Source organism: Phalaenopsis equestris, unplaced genomic scaffold (assembly GCF_001263595.1).
Source record: "Phalaenopsis equestris unplaced genomic scaffold, ASM126359v1 Scaffold000137, whole genome shotgun sequence".
Classification (NCBI taxonomy): Eukaryota; Viridiplantae; Streptophyta; class Magnoliopsida; order Asparagales; family Orchidaceae; genus Phalaenopsis; species Phalaenopsis equestris.
In genome coordinates, this window is record NW_018164579.1 from 631,493 (window position 1) to 649,914 (window position 18,422).

The 18,422-nt window shown below is 34.9% G+C and overlaps 1 protein-coding gene across 1 annotated transcript; it reads left to right on the forward strand.

The window, feature by feature from the left end:
- Window positions 1-17,255: 17,255 nt before the first annotated feature.
- On the forward strand, window positions 17,256-18,422 carry LOC110021673 (protein MKS1-like). Its single transcript, XM_020720260.1, has one exon. It carries the CDS (start codon window positions 17,537-17,539, stop codon window positions 18,155-18,157), a length of 621 nt encoding a protein of 206 aa, XP_020575919.1. The 5' UTR covers window positions 17,256-17,536; the 3' UTR covers window positions 18,158-18,422.

Consider the following 18,422-nt stretch of genomic DNA (forward strand, 5'->3'; position numbering starts at 1 on the left):
TTCCGCGGGCCTTTTGAAGAACTCCTTCTCGACAGAATCCTCCCACGGCAAAACCATGCCAAACTCCTCGAGAACATTCGCGCGAAACTACCGCAGAACTGTTCACAGAGTTTTACCGAACTCCTCGCATCGTCGCAACTCTTCCTCACATCTGCGATTCGCGAACCCTGGCGCTCCTCTGCGATTTTCGACTGCAAAGCTCCTCGCGAACTCTGGTCGTAGGCCGTTGCGAGCCTTTCTGCTCGAGTTCACTGTCGCGAATCCTTCTCTGCGGAAGAGGAAGAGGTTCGCGAGAACTGCTTTCTGAAAGGCCCAAACTCCTCTGCGTCTGCTCTGATTCGCTGCTCAACTCTTCTACGCGAACTGCTCCTGCGGAAGAAACCCTTCGATCGTGAACTATTCCTCTGTTGCGATCCAACTGCCATGATTCGCCCTGAAAATGTTGCGAACTGCTTTTTCCTCTCTGGAAAATCCTCTCGCCTACGGAAGACGCACCGAAGTCTATCCTCTGTTCACTGAAACCTTCTCATTCGCCAACTCTTCCCGTCTGTCGCGAACTCCTCTTGCAGACCCTGTCGAGATTCTTCTGGCAAAACCAAACTCCTCTATGAAGCTGCCGCAAATCGTCTCCTCCCGAAATTTGCGAGTTTCCTTGCAAAGCGTCAAAGTCGCGAACTTGTCAAAGCCCTAGCCGCAGCCTAGCCACGAACTCCTTCTTCCCCGATCGCAAATCCCTCGACTGCCTCGCTAAAACTGCCGCAACCGCCCAAACTTCTTCTTTCTTACTGCACTGATCTCCTCCACCCTAGCCTATCTCTGATAACAATTGTTGTGAAATTTATGGTGAAACAACACAAATCCAGAAGAATAATATAGAGATTTAATACGGTTCGGCAAAAATGTCTACATCCTTGGGAGCAAAGCGGCGAATCCACTATTTCAGATGAGTCCATACCCATAGGGTTACACATCTATTTATAGATGAAACTCACAGAGAAATTTACAAACACACCCTCGCTCCCGCCAATCCACTAATCCAAGAAACACACCTCTTCACACCAAGACACTTCTTTTCATTCCCGGAGACACCTCTCCATTTCAAGATACTCCAAATTTCTTAATATATGAGTCATACCTAACACATCACAGCCTGAGCAAGAGTCTAACATGTTCGTTGCAGTCGGTCCAATACCACGTGAGCTTACAACACTTGCACTGAAGCTTCTATTCTTCGAAGTCAAGTAGTCGAAGCCGCACTAATTTTGTAATTGATAATTTAGATTTTTTCTCTTTAATGAGTTAAGTTATAAATCTATACTTATTCTAATTGTAAGAGAAATTTTAACTCAATTAATTAAACAAGGCGTAATCGTAGTATATTTTAAATTTTAGTAAATAAGTTAGAGAAATTCTTTTGAAACATATTATATGTCTTATTTTAAAAATTAATTTTTATAAGCAAGATTTTTCATAATACAAGTTAAATTTTACTCTTGCATATTTTATTTTGTGATGATTTTAATAAAGAATAATAAACAACAACAACAACACAAAGCCTTAATCCCACTACTTGAGGTCGGCTACATGAATTCTTTTTCTCCATTGCCTCATATTTAGTGTAATATTTTTATTCAGTTCTAATACATTAAGATCTTTTTTTATACAAAAAGCCCAAGTCTTCCTAGGTCTATCTCTGCCTTTCTTAACATAAGTCGAATCTAAAACATCTACTCTCCTAATCGGATAATCCGATAGTTAACGTTTAATATGATCAAACCATCTAAAACGGCTCCCTCTAATTTTATCCGTCACTAGAGCCACACCAACCCTATCAGGGAGATATTCATTTCGCATTTTGTCCGCTCATCCTCCTAATCATTCTCATCTCAATAACACTTAATAAAGAATAATAAAAAATAAATATTTTACATTAATAATTAATTTATATTAAAAATGTGTCCATAAATTAACTTGTCATATTTTTTTTTATTATATTGTGTCCGCGCATTATGTCGTGTCGTGTCAACGTTCCTGCATCAATATTTCATAGCATCTCATTAAAAAATTAAAATCATATCTTTTTAACTGATATCAAAATATTATAAGTGTAAAGATCAAACTTTGGGTGTTACAAATGCAAATATAAAACAATTGTGTGGTATTTATGTAAATTTTACTTTTAATATGTCCAGCATTCATCTAATGTTAGGTCTATGCTTTTTCGTATCAGTGCGTCGAGAGCGTAGGACCGAATCTCGAAAAAGAATAAAGAATAAAGAATAAATATAAAAAACAGAGAATATGTTAGAATAAAACACTTTCAAGTATATATAAACTTGATTACCGCTAAATCAAGACAAATTTTCTTGTTTTATTAACAAATTCTCACAGAGAAAATGCTGGAACGTGAGTGAAATAAGATGCAGGATGCTTCAATTTTTTAGGCATTTAGATGCATTCCACACAATACTTATGTATTGACATGTCTAATATCCAAACATTCATGATAATTACATACATAACTTTCAAATCTTTCACATCGCATACAAAATATCATTATTATTAATTTTTTTAAAATAAAAAATACATTATTTTGTATAAACTTTTAACAGTAAAGTATTATAAGTATAAATGCTTGTATATCAATAAATGAGTATAGACAATGAATCAAGGAGGCATCTTAGACACGTGAATGTGGTAAGAATATTAGAAGCATATTCGGAGAGACATCGGACCTACATAGGATAACAGCTCAGCAGCCCTCATTAACTCACATTAACTTGGCAAAGGTCCTTATTTGCACTCGCACAAGATCGACAAGAAGGAGAACATCCCATCAGTTCACCTCGTCTTCTTGTAACAACATGGGCTACATCTAAAGATGAGGCATCAGATCTTATGATGGCTGAGTTGTCAGAATTTTTGTTTCCGTACAATCATTTAGATGTATAGCCGCCCTCAGGCACAACCATAATCGAAAGGGAACATATGGATTATAAGGGTTATTAGGGGCAAAGCCAGAAGTGAGGCTACCTTTTTTCACTTCTTCATTATGATTCATTAGGAAACGAAACAGTTTCCAAAAAAATTACTTAATTAATTGATTCAGGTAATTCATCATGACCACGGAAAGTCAATTCTTGTCATATCATCCAATTCCAATGTATTTACATATCTAACACATTTATATCACAGAAATCTTTCATAACACATTAAAAAAACTTCTATTTTAGTTTTAAAAGGTGAAAAACAACATTCCAAGCACGCGTAAGGTGATACGTATGTAAATATTGTAGCTTAAGTATTAGATATGTAAATACATTCAATTATTTCATTCAAGAAGACAAGGATTGACACGCGCACACGCACACACACACTCTCTCTCTCACTTTCCTATCTACTTCTTTCATTTTTATTTTTCTCTCACAAACTTTGCCTAAGTGGTGTGGGCCGCGCATACTTCTAGATTGGACAATATCAAATTTTAAATGTTAGATGTAAAAATACATTAAAAACATGTCTCACATATGTAAATTTTCTTTAATCTACTTTTACTATTCTAAGAAAAGAAGTACTTCAAATTTCTAAGAGAATTATAAATTCTTGGGGCTGGGGTCACTAGACTAAAGATTTTTGTAGGTTTGATACTTTCAAAACAATCTAGATGACAAGAGGTGATTTTCTTAACATTTCAATGTCAAGCTGTTTCATTAAAACCGAAGACGAATTCGAGTCTCTGCACTGGGACTGCATCCTCTCTAGAAACCGGAACGAGAAAAGTAATAAGAAAGAGAAAAGCTAGATTTAAAAATTAAAGTAAAACTATTCATGTCAATTAATTATTTGATTATTTTATCATATAATTTTATTTATTTATTTATAATTATTTGTTGAATCCAAAAATGTCCGAAAAACACACCTAAAAGAATAGAACGTTCTGTTAGGAAGTAATGAGATAAAGAGAGCACCGTAGGGGACAATCAAAGATAGTCTCTTTTATTAATTATATGGACCAGTATTTATGGGCATGTGTCTCAGCTTACAAAAGTACATTTAGTCCTCTCATTCTTAACTTTTCAGGAGGCTTTTTTTGGTAATTACAGAGTTATTCGGATGTAATAAGATCGGAGACTGACTCGATTGATGAGACTTGTCGATCGACAGGTAAGCCTTGACTCATCAAATAGAGAGAGCCTTCTATCAATCGTTTTGAGCACTGATCTCCGTCCTATGGAACTTCTTCTGGCATATTCTGTTGATCGTTCGGACAAGGCGTCTCTCTTGCCAAAATTTAATTCAAGACGGTCGTCAACAACTATGCACCATCGTCAGTGTCATCCTTCTCGACCATTTATCTGTCTTGAGAGTTGTGTCGACATATTTTTATATGTACATTATTATATTAAAAATTTGATATTTATTTATATAACAATTAAATTTCTAACATCCCATAAAAATATTTCTAAGATTATTTTTTAAAAATTTTGTATTTTTTTCATGTCATTATGTCATTATATTGTTTTATAAATAAATATTAATATTTGGATATTATATATGTAAATATATAAGAACAGCGAAGCAATAATAATAATAATAATAATAATTTCTATCCGGTTTGCTAGACGCCGTATCAGACCCAAGTTATCCCTACTTTATCCGGTTCGGTTTTTTTAATACATCTTCTCCGTTACTCTCTCTCTCTCTCTCTTCCTATATATTTTTTACACATATTTTTCTTCTTCAATTTGATTCTTGTTTCGACCGACTTCGATGAGTTTCGAGGCCGTAATTAATGAAGCATAAATTTAGATAAGAAATTTTATCATAAGATTATAATAATAGGTTTTAAAATTTTTATCATTTATATCGTTTCGTACTCACATCATTCATTTAATTCTCTTGCCAAGAAAGGCAGATTGTTTTAGTGATGAGGTAGATCCAGATTTGTTTATTTTTTATTTTTGAGTGAAAGGATACTGTTGAATTCAGATCTGTCGTGGAGACACACCTAAGCAATAAAATGTGAACAAGAAAGAATTGAGCAACGGGAGCACATAAATGAACAGTAAAATAGGCTAAAATTTATTTATGAAATGAACTCTTATTTATAGAAAAGAGGACCATAAGATTACATTTATACTCTTAGTACCGGGAGACTAAAAAGGGGTCGGCCATGTATGATTCGAGCGGTCATGACTGAAGATTGACCGGAAGGTGTCAACAATCTGTCTATGATTCGGGCAGTTTCTGTCATCTGTCTGGCCTGGATGAGGAGGCATCCCAGATTGTTCGTGTGAGGTTCATCCGGGTAGTTAATTTTCATGAGGCATTGGATTAGATTTCTCCCGACCAGCAAGAGCCAGGCGAAAAAAGCGTGAACTCTCAAACTGTGAGCCCCAGCCCGCCGTATCATCGTTTCCACTTGCTACGTCCTCCTTTCTGCTTGCTGTAGGATTTCTTTGAGATCTGTGAATTGTGCTAATAGGAGACGTATACATCTTTGAAGCCACAAGCTTAATAATAATAATACTTCTAACATTAAAAGAAAAATAGAACTTGCTTAGTGAAAGCTTCTTCTTTCTGTTGGATCAATGGAAAAAGGTCTCGAATGTGGACGTGGGCTCGGCCGAGTAAAAATGCGTGCCAACAAACCATAAATACGAGTTGGCATTGTGATTTAATTGAAAAGATAGGTGAGAGAACACGAACGGAAAAAAGTAAAGTAAATGGAGTGCTTTGCTTGTTTTTTTTTATTTTTTGGCTTTTGCTCAAGCTGTTATATTTTTTATTTTTTTATTTATATGCGTAGTTATTTAAAATTAATGAGAGATGTGAGAAGTTGTAACCCCAACCTTTTTTTTCCTTTCTCCACACTGAGTGCTAGTGGAATCTCCCTCTCCGTAGACGCAGGTAAATCAACTTATTGTCAAACCACATAAATTATTTGTGTTTGTTGTTATTGTGTGAATTTTATCGTTTCCACATTGTTTTGGTATCAGAGCTTTAGGTTCGTGATCAGAGTGTGGTTCGGCTTCGATGATAGCAAATCTGACGTGTTGTTGACACTTTTTGAATCAAGGGGTCCGATGTGTCTTATTGGTAGATTCAGAGATCCAGCAGCAGATTGACAACAGGTCAACAACTTGTACGTGGAATTCCAGTGAATATTCAAAGACGTGGCTCAAGGAGGAGCTCCAAGAGGACGTCTGGTGGCAGAGCAAAGTTGGTTTCGGCGGCAGAGCTGGTTCTAGCGGCAGTCTGGCGTGGTCTAACGAAAGAATTGGCCGGTGGTAACGTCGCGACTCCGGCACGGTCCAACACAGGAAGGTTCCGACAGAAATATTCCATCAAAATGGGTGAAACAGTATGTCCTTTCAGGAGGTGGTTTGACAGTCCGTCGTACTTGTAGGTTCTGGCGGTCTTGCAATCTGGCAGCGAGTTCATGCGAGTTTTGGCTAGCTCAGGCAGTCTGACTGCTATATCGTGTTGTACATTGGAGGAAGTTTTGTGTGGGTTGTGTGGATAATAAAGAAAAAGAAGTTTTTTTTAAAAAATCTATTCTGCTAAATGAATTTTATTTTGGTAAAGAGGTTCCAACAATGGAACAATGTATGACAGAGCGATGATCGGTTCTTCAACGTCCACTATGGTGGTGAAAAAATTGATTCATCAGGTGTTTACACATCCCTTCAAAATTAATTTGACAAAATTTGACGACAAATGAAACTTTCGCTTATGGCGATGCGAGGTGATGATTATATTGTGTTCTTTGAATCTGGAGGAAGTCCTAGATAACAATATTTTCTTTTTCTGTAATTTTTTATAGAATTTTTCCTTGACATCATTGTTCTTGCTTAAGATAGAGATCCATTTTTTATACATTATTTCATGTATGTTTCTTATCAGTTGTTTACAATTACTATATATGAATAAATGTTCGGAGTAGTAATATACCATAATATTTGACGAATCAATTTTCTTTGTTTTCTTCCATATTTGATATAATTCTTCAGTGGTAGATCTCTGAGGTATTAATTCTGTAAGTTTGTATTTCAAAATATATGGCTCACTACTAATTACAAATTGTATAAGAGAAATAACTCCTTTTTTTGGGATAAGTTCGGTATAATTTGATGTATAAGTTCCAAAGTTTGACCACATTATGGAAGGTATCCACAACATCAAATATTGGTTTGGGTAATTCTTTCAGAAGACTTTCATCTTCTAAATATATCATGCAGATTAAATTGTATTAGTATAATTATGTACTAAGTTTTAAATCAGTATTTCCATAAATATAAATAACTTGATACTTTTCAGCTATATGGAAATAAATCTGAGGGTTAATTCTTTCTTTATAGAGTGATAATTGTTGTCATTCTTTTGATATTTCTATGATTTTCTTTCTAGATATTTCTTGTAGTATATCAGCAAATGTTGGACGTTCTGAAGAGATGTCAAAAAGAGACTAGTTAAAAATGAATCGGAGTACTTATAGCTTAATCTGAATTTGCTTGACCCAAGAGATCAAATATGGGGTGATGATGGAGACTTCTGTAGGGAATTATGAAAGATGTTAGAGAACAAATATCTCATGAAAAGCGTCGAGAATTGTCTCCGTATGAAGTATTGACTCTACATATTTCGAATGAGGCGCGGTGTTATTATTGAATAGCACTTGAATGATTTCACAAACCTATTAGCACATTTGTTAAATTTAAATGAGGAGGTTGGAGATGAAGATAAGGCGGTCCTTCTGTTGAATTCGCTCTTGAATGAGTATGAAAACTTAACGATGACATTCATTGATGGGAAGGAGGTCTTGAATTATGACGAAGTGACTACGATGCTTTTGAATTGCCATTTTCATCAAAGGGACACGGAGTCCGCCAGCTCAGGCACTTAAGCTCCAACATGAAAGATCTACGAAGAAAGAAGAAGAATTCAATAAAAAAAGGTGGCAGGGGCAACAATTCACAAAAGTGGGGCAATTCTCGTGAGCGTAGTCTTGGGAAAAAATAATGTGCTTTCTGTTTAGAGATTGGTCGTTGGAAAAAAGATTGTCCGAAGATGAACGAAAAGGAGATTGAAGTTGCATATGAGGTGAAAGTCAATTTCATTGTAAAAAGATGGGAAGGTGTAGATTAAGATTTTTTATTATATGTAGTTTCTCACAATTTATTTACAGATGATTCATGTTGAATTTTGGATAGAAGTGATACCTATCATAACTGCTTCATCGACGACAGTTTTGTACGTACAGTGAGCTAGATAGTAGTGTAGTGATTATGTGTAACGATCAAACTTATCGTACTATTGGTGTAGAGTGTTTCTTTATCAGAATGCATGATGATATTGTGAGGAAACTTACTAATGTTAAATATGTTTCAGATATCAGGAAGACTTTAGTGTAAGTTAGGGCAAGGGCTGCAATGTAGTTATTGAGGCAGGAGTTCTGGATATGTCACGAAACCCAGGTTTTTATGAAGGGAGTTCACCATCACAATCTTTATTATCTTCGGGTAGTACAATGACTGGAACGACTACTGTTGTTGATGCTTCTTTGGATGCCACTATGTTGTGGCATATGCAGCTAATTCATGCTGGAAGGGCTTCACTTCAGGCTTTAGTGAAGTAACGATTAATCAAAGAAGTGAGCACCTACAAGCTTATGAACATTATGTGTTTGGCAAAAAGACAATTATATATGTTAGGACTGTCATCCAAAGTACAAAATGTATTTTAGATTATGTTTACACAAATATTTATGTCAAACAAAGAAAGCATCATTCAGCGTGTGGTGATACTTTGTCCATTTTATTGATGATTGCTTCATGTATGTTTGGGTGTACATAATGAAGCACAAAAGCAATTTGTTGGAGATTATCATAACCTGGAAGAAGTTGATTGAGGCTCTGACTAGTAAGAATATTCACTGTATCAAATCAAAAAATAAGGTTGAATACACTTCGGATACATCCTTGCAAGCACAAGAGAGCTGGGATAAAGCACCTTTACTATTCGAGAGACAACACAACAAATTAGGATGATAGAGAGGATGAGCCAAACTTTGATGGAGAAAGTTATTTGTTTGTTATCCAATATTGGGTTGGAAAGGGTCTATTTGGCCGAAGACATTAACTATGCATATCACTTCGTGAACCTTCTACCTTCTACAACTATTGAGAAGAAGACCCAAAAAGAGATGTGGTTCGGGCATCCTGCTAGAGTTATGAGCACATGAGAGTATTTGACTATTTAGCTTATTACCATGTGCAGGATGATAAAATGGAGTCACAAGCAAAGAAGACGATCTTCATTGGCTTCAGGCGTGAAATTAAGGGCTTCAAAGCTGCATGATTAGTCAATAAGGAAAGTTGTCACTAGCAGTGATGTTACAATTCACGAGGCAAGCTTGTTGAAAAATCAAGATTGAAAGCAGGTAGATAGTTATACTAGGACTATATATATGCAAACAGAAGTTAGAGTTTGACGCAATTCCATTTTTTTCCACAGAATTCATCCACTCTGACTCAAACACCCGATTCAACTACAAATCAGGAGGTATCTATTGGTAGTGCTCAGGAGGAGGTGGAAGAAGATGTTGAGGATGAGACTCCTGCTTAGAAATTTATTGATATGAGCAAGACCATGAGCCATAATGTCCCAAAACTAGCTTGGTTGAGAGATCACATTGCATTTGCACTTTTAACCTCATATGCATAAATTCCTTGTCTCTACAAATAAGTGGTGGAGAGCCCAGACTGTGTTCTTTGAAGAGTAAAAATACATGAAGAGCTGGAGTCACTTCAGAAGAATGGAATCTAGAAGTTGGAGCTTCCTCCTGGAAGGACAGTCATCAGGTATAATGGGTGTATGCAAAGAACAAAGGATGTCATAGAACCAATGTGCGGGACAAACAAGATTAGCAGCAAAAGGCTTTGTGCAACGAGAAGAGATTGATTATGATGAGGTGTTCTCCCTAGTGGTCAAGCATCCCTTAATATCTCTCTCTTCTCTTCTTCTTCTCTTTTAAGTGAAGAATGAGAGCCTATTTATAATTTGTGAGAGAGGAAATATGGTAAATTTAGCTAGGATCTCAAAAACTCTGTTAGATGGCTCACATTAATTCTTTAGATCAAAAGTGATTTTCTCAACATTTTAGCATCTTAACAATATTAGAATTAATTGATCCTGAACTCGTTGGATTCCTATTGTCAATGTTGATTTGACTATAAGAATGTCAATTTTTTAGATGATTTGACATTCCAATTGATGTGTCACAATTTTCGACTATAATTCAAGTGTTTGATTTAGGTCCGTTTTGATTATAATCGAATCATTTTTAGTGTCATTAGGCTCGTACTACCAAGATGCTCAACTTGACGATAAATTTATTAAAATCGAGGGCTGGATGATCTTAATTTTAAATTTGGAATGTTTCTAGCTCAAATGGATTGAGAAGCACCCCAAATGATAAAAAATAATTCATGACACGTCATGTTTATTTTTTTTATATTTACACTACACATTTTTATATCACGCCGAAAATATTATGTTAATTTTTAAAAAGTAAAATACACATTTTTGCATAAATAATGTGGTATTTACAGCCAAATTAAATTTTACAGTAGATGTGTAAATAAATAGAAACTAAGCGGTATCTATGCAAACTAAGCGGTAATGTTGTGAATTGCACGATAGCTCATGTGAGTCATTGTCTGAGCATACAATCGCGACACAAAATAATTTTTGTTTGACGTGTGCATGTGGAAATAGCGGCAGATACTCATGAATTTTATCCAACCAAAAAGAAAAAAAAAAAATTTTTAATAAATTGTAATGATATTGATTGGTATCTAATGTTTGATAGTTCTGGAAGGGTTGATTAATCTCTCGCCGTTCCCAAAAAAAATTTTGATGGCTCTGAACGGAATACCCCATAAGAGGATTTATAAATAAATATATACCATAAAATTTTTACATATTTAACTGTTAATATCTCAAATTTAAATTAGTTAAAAAATATTTAAATTGTCAAGCCAAATTAAAAACGCCATTAATATATATTTTTTTAAAACAAAATATTATTTGTATACACATATTAAGTGTGATTCAAACACTAATATGATATATAACTAATATAAAAAAAATTGTGTTAGAAATCTAAATACATAAAATTTTTGTAATAAGTATGTAAATCTAAAAAAAAAAAAAAAAAAAAAAACTATTGTGTTTTAATTAAAAAAAAACTTGAAAAGTAGAGGGTACTAAAACGATGATGGTTCTTCATATTTTTTATTTTCTTGTCAACATCTATGCAACACTACTTATTGTGAACACAACCTAGCACCATAACCACCTCAATCGAATGTAGAGAGTAACAAGGAATTCCATGCAAGAGGACTGACAGCTACACACGCGGGGAATGGAAGTGATTTAACATTGAGCTATAAAAAATTCTTGTCATATGTATGTCTATATATATATATATTGAAATATAGATTGAACCTTTGAATAGAAACACGCACTCTTCTTTTATATGGTGGTTTCTTTACCATACTCCATTTCTCTTCCTTTTTCATATGGTATCCGAGCATATCTCATGTTGATTTGAGCATCCTCTCTATTATATTGCTCAAGAAGCAGTTGATCGGCGGGCTGCACCAAGCTAAGGTGTGAGTCATCCTCTTTTCTAAATCACCTCTCGTCTTATTGGTCTCAACAAATGTCTGCCTCACCAATATCAGAAAATCAAGAATTCTCCCCTCTAGAGCCAATGCAAACCACAACTATGCCACCCCCATTGAAAATTTTTATGATTTATATCAAAAATGCTACCCAAACCCAATTATTAGCTGAAAATGAACTTCACAATGTTTCCATGAACACCCAATTCATGGATCAATTCCTCTCAATTGTTAAAGTTTTGTTTGACTATATTTAGGCTGTTGGACGCAACTCGACAATGAAGAAATCATTCAATAAACATTGAATGGGGTACGATAAAATACAAACTCAACAACAACCAATTGCTTTAGATGACCTCTATGCTCTCCTACGAAGCAAGCAGATCAACCTGACAACAAATATCCTCGAGCACAATTTGAATTTATAAGTGGCCCTCAACACATCCTGTGCAAGGCATATCAACTCTGCTAGAGGTCGGAGCAAAAATCAACAAGCAGTGGCATCACAATCCAATGATGTCTGCTCTCAATTGAGTACTCCAATAATATATTAAATATGTAATAAGTTCTATCATGTTGTGGCCTACTGCTAGCACCGCTCTGATTTAGAGTATGTTCAAACCTTTAGAGCACTCCAAGCTGATGCTTCTTTCTTGGTATTAGACTCTAAGGCCACATAACACCTTACAAATGACTACAATCAAATGCAAGGTTCTGCTCCTATAGATGGGATGAAGAAACTTCAGGCAGGCAATGGGCAATAGGTGCCTATAAAGCACACAATTGATTGTATATTTCCTACTCCTACTCACAAACTTTGCATTCCCACTATCTGGCATGCACCATCCCTCTCTCACAACTTCTTCTCAGTTTAAAAGCTTACCAAAAAAAATTCCTATCATCTTTATACATACTACTTCTTCCTTTTCCGTACAAACCACCTCCAAATTAAATTTGATCCAATTAATTAATCCGAATTAAATCACCAATTCCTTTTTTATGAAGGTGATAAATTGATTTTAATTCCGCTATATGCATCATATAAAATGATAAAATAATAACAATAAGATGTAACTAAATACAAAAAAGTGAGAAATATTTTTGTAAATAATTGTAATATGTTCATAAATACAAATTTAAATTATGATATATCATAAATATATGAGATATCAAAATCTCCAATGTCATCCGTTTAAATCAATTTTATGATTTATTGCTCGCTATTTAAAAAAGCAAAAAAGGAGAAGAACTATTTATATTATTAGCAAAAGTCTAACATCCTGCACCTAATTAATGATTTGCGTGTATCGGCTAGCAGCTTGTACAAGAAAAAAATAACATAATATATAAAAAAAAGGGCAAATATTTAAAGAGATTCAATGAAGATTAGTTGAGAAATGATAAACATGCTTGACTTATAATAGTCTTATTGATGAATTAATTAATAAATTGACAGTTGATCAGAAAAAAAGGCTTGATAAATATGATAATAAAAATAGAGCGCTTATTGAAGGATTAAAATTAAAGAAAGTTAAACAAGAGAAGGTAATGAATGATTCAGTATGAAGCATGTTATTTGTTAGAGGGTAACATGAGCATTTAGCAAAAGAGAAATTGGTTCAATCAATGGCGTTTATTGTACAAATTCTTTTGTTTGGGTTGTGTTCAGCATGTTGCACCAATGGAAAATAAAATCACATGTGGTTATGATAAAGAAAGTCATTTAAGAAATGATATTGAAGAGTTATGAGAGATATTACACTACTTTAATTAACATGTTTTCTTAGTAAATTTTGAAGAATAAGAAAATGTTAAATGAGTAGAATAAAATATTTTGATATGAATATTTAGAATGGGGAGTTGTTCAAGGTTGAGTTATCTATAGGAGATAATAATAATTTGTGTATCATCTAATGAAATTTTGAGACCAAGCAAGTGACATCAATTAGTTAATTCTAAAATTGATTATCATGAAAGCATGTTAAAACAATTAATAGGGAATAATAGAGAACAAAAAAGAGTATTTTAATGATTTTTATTATTTAGCATGAATAGCGATGCATTTTTTAGAAAAAGTATTCCAAATTCAAATTCAAGATGATCCAAAGCTCCGACTTCAACAAGGTTATAGTCAAATTGACAATCTCGACAAGACGAACACAAATAACACCAAAATTAGTCCAATCTGAGTCCAATCAAGCCCGGATCAAGTCGTTGAACCATGTTTTGAGACTTCAAGTAGTTGGTTGGAGAGTGAAATAAACTTTGAATTTGACATACTTAAAATCAAATCAAACGTCTCGATGAGAGGAATCCAATAAATCCAACCTCTATTATTTCTTATGTCATTAAAACACTCAAATCATCAAATAATATCATTCAAAGTTAATTGATGTGGGTCATTTGATCGTGTAGTTATGATAGTTATTAGTTGAATGACCCAAATGCCCCTCTTGGAGCTTATAAATGGATCTCATCTCTTCACTTGAGGGGAAAATGAAGTGGAAGAGAATGACCCTAACTCCTGAAGATTAGGCAATAACCTTTGGCCTCTATAACCCTAACCAACTTCAACCACCACCCGCCGGTCATTATGATCCATGGTCGTCTGCCCTCTACTGATTAGAGTAATGAAGTACTCTATTGAGTAACAAAGTATCCTGAGTACTGTGTGACTATGTATTTTGCCCTCTAATAATTAGAGTAATGAAGTACTCTGTTGAGTAACAAAGTATCATGAGTACTGTGTGACTATGTATCTTGAACACATTGTATTAAAGATTTGACGGTAACACATGTCAAAAAATGCTTACAACTCTCATATTTAAAATACGATGAATTTCTCTATACTGCTGAAGTTTTCTCTTTTTGTTGTATAATGAAAAGTGGCATCTTTGGTGTAAAATAGTAAACCTGGGAGAATGGATGCAACCATCAACTGGTGAATCCAAGTATAATATTGTTGGCCAATTGAAGCTATTACAACCCTCTACTATGGCCTAACTAACTACAACCTATTGGGTTCACTACTACTGTAACTTCCAAGTACAACTTTTATGGTTAATTGACACTATTGAAGCTCCTCACGATGGTTTATGTGAACAAATATGACTTCTGTGGCTCACTTCTTCTGCAACTTCCAACTAAGGCCTTTGGGACCAACTGACCCTATTGCAACTCACCACTATAGCCTACATGACTAACTGCTATCAACTACGACCTATGTGATCAACTGACTCCACTACAACTCCCCGTCAAGGCCTACGTGACCCAAGGCCTACTTGATTAATTGCTACTACAACTACAAACTACGCATAAACAACCAACTACGGGATATGTGGCTAACTACTATAGTTGTGTCCAATTACGACATATGTGGCAAACTGATTTTACTGCACCAACTATATTCTATTTGGCTAACTGTTATTATTGCTTCCAATTACAACTTCTATGGCTAATTGATGCTACTGTAGCTACCAACAATGATCTATGTGATCAATTATTATCTATGTAGCTAACTGTCATTGTAGCTTCCAACTACGACCTTTGAGCCAACTGATGTTGTTGTAGCTTTGAAGTATAGCCTATGTAGTTAATTACTATGACGTCTTTTCATTAATCGGTGCTACAACAACTACTAACTAAGACCTATATAATCAACTATGATCTATGCTACTAATTGTAACTAAGACTTCCAACTATGATCTCTAGACAAATGAAGTCATTACAGCTACTAATTTTGGCCTATGTAGCATGTTACTAAGTCAGATTTTTGTTGTGGCTTCTGTGACTGAGTAACGTTATTACAACTTTTAATTAGGGCATTTATAGTCAACTGATGCTACTGTAGCTCTCCACTATAGCCTATGTAACCAATTATGGCCGTTACGATCAACTACTTTAAGGCTTTCAACTGCGGTCTTGACTACAAATTGACGCTATTACAGCCATCGATGATAGCATTGTTGGCAAACTTCTTCTTTTGTAGCAAACAACTACAACCTTTACGGTCCAACTATCATTATTATCATTAAGAACTGCAGTTCTTGTGCCCTAATTACGACTATGAAAGTTGGACTACTATTTTACATTTGTAGTTACATTTTCTCTAATTCAGAATAAGAATTGACATATATCAATCACATAATGGATTCTTTTGACTGGGCTAGGACCTATGATTTTTTTTCTTTTTCAGAATATTTCCACGTAAATAATGATGACGCCACCTCCTACTATATTATAGTATGTTTATGTGTGAGATCTTCGTACAATGCTGAGATGTTAAATTATCACTCTAACGCTGCAAATCTTTCGACACGCAACAAGGTCTATTCCAAGAATTAACATTTGAGCGTGTCTTTTTATATTAATTATTAAGATACTTGCATGGTACAATCAAAATAAAATATATTTACATATGCTTTTCATACATAATATGATTCTAATTGTTAAGACATCTGTTAAAATAAATTAACAAGTTAGAGCTGTTGATAAAACAGTTAGATGACATAATAAAAATTAACTGTACAATATGATTTGAGGTGGTATATAGATAATTATTATCAATATTTCTAGAAAATAAGATGATAATTAATTGCTAAAATACCAAATTTATTATATAGAAACAACCATGATATAATTTATAGAATTAACGATTGATCCTTAAAAAGAAAAAAATAACTTTTTCTTTTATATCATAAAAGGATATCATGAATGCTTTAAACTATATTTGATAAAACTATATTTAAGCTGATGATATTGTATAAATTTAATTGTCGAGTGTAAGAAAATCATTTATTTCTAATTTTTTTTTTGAAAAAAAAAAGTAGAATATTAATATAAACTTATGACAATAACAAGAAGGATAAATTAAAGAAAAATATTAGTATTAGAGAAGGTTGGAGTGACATCCTTACCATAAAGTGTGATATTAGATATAGATAGTTTGAATATTTACAAGAATAACTAAAACATATGCCCATTAAATTAGCAAATAAAATTAGTATATGAAATGATTGGGAAGAAAACTGAGTACAAAAAATTGTATGGTTCAAACTTGCTTAAAATGAAATACAAATAATCGATTTGGCACCACAACAACACTCATTAAGAAAACGAAAAAAATAAAATCATTATATCCACTCCTAATTATAAAGATAAGGCTAATAAAGATGATGAGACAGTATAGTGTGATTGTACTTAAATACAATGCATGCCAATATTAATTATACCTGTATAAATACAAATAATGTAAATAATGTTTATATTTAAGTAGGGACTTTTCTTCATACCCCAAAATCTCTATATATTCAAATATCAATACTAAAGTTTTTTTATATTCATTTATTTAATGCCCTAGTCATTGAATCACATTAAAGCATATTAATAAAAAAGCTGCATTTTAACATACACAAGTTAATATCAAAGCTACCTTTTTTTTTATATAATTATAACATTCAGATGCCACATAAACAATTAAAAAATATTCCTATTTTAATCATATAAATACATAAAAAAAAATTGAATATTCTAAAAAATCCATTAAAAAAATGTACTAATTCACTGTCCCGCTTTCTTCTTAGAAAGAATTATGGTGAAACTATATACTTTTAGCCCAGTCCAACAAAACGACGCCGCTGCCTTTTCACGCCGAACGCGTCCTTTTCCCCATCCAGACCATCCAATGGCATCCCCAGCCCCACAATTTTGACCATTATACCCAATCCGCCACTCTTCCCGCCATTGACCTTCACCATCGAGCAAATCACCCTTCTACAGCTCTATTTATCTCTTCTCCCCTTCCTGCGTTGACCATTCCCTCCCCTCCCCTCCCCTCTCCTTTCCCCATGGATCCCCGCTACCCTCCGCCGCCCGACGACCACCTCCCCCGGCCAAAGCTCCAGCTCCAGGGCCCTCGCCCAACTCCTCTCCGCGTCAGCAAAATCTCTCACAAAATCAAAAAACCCCCCGCACCGCCTCCACGGGATCCCGTCATCATCTACACCCTCTCCCCCAAAATCATCCACGTCGATCTCGCCAACTTCATGGGACTCGTCCAGCGCCTCACCGGTCCCGACCAGCCCTTCTCTCCCGCCGCCAAGCTGGCCACGATACAGAGCGCCACGGTCCATGCACCTGGGCTTAACCATGGGCCGCCCATAATAGATGTGGATCTCGAAGAGCTGGAGCTGAACCGGCCCGCGACTAACCCGGGTATTTTGTCGCCGGTTCCGGCTTCACTGCCGCCGATATCGCCCTGCTTCTTTTCGCCTTCTTACCTCGACCCTAGCTTTCTGAGCTTCTTACATGATTTGAGCCCTGTTGGGTTGGCTGGTGGCCGGCCATCTCCGGCGGTGAGCGGAGGAAACATGTTCGGTGCGACTCCGGGTAAGTTCCTGTCGACTCCTTCGTTTCCTTCTCCGGGAGCGGCTATGTGGGATTTGTTTAAACAGTTTAAGGATTCTTAGAGGAGGAAAAGGAAGAAGAGAATTGAATTTTGTGGTAGGGGGGGTAGAGAGGAAAAGGTGGTTGGCAGATAATTTATGATGGTTTTCCCTGACACGATACACATGAGCCTTCTTTTTAATATTATCTACACATATTGTTGCTACTTAGATAGCATTATTATCTACAGATATTGTTGTTTATGAATTGCATTTGTATGATCCAATGTCGTATTACAGACTGGTGTGTTTAAGCTTTTTCAAATTGTAATTTTTTTTTTATTTTATC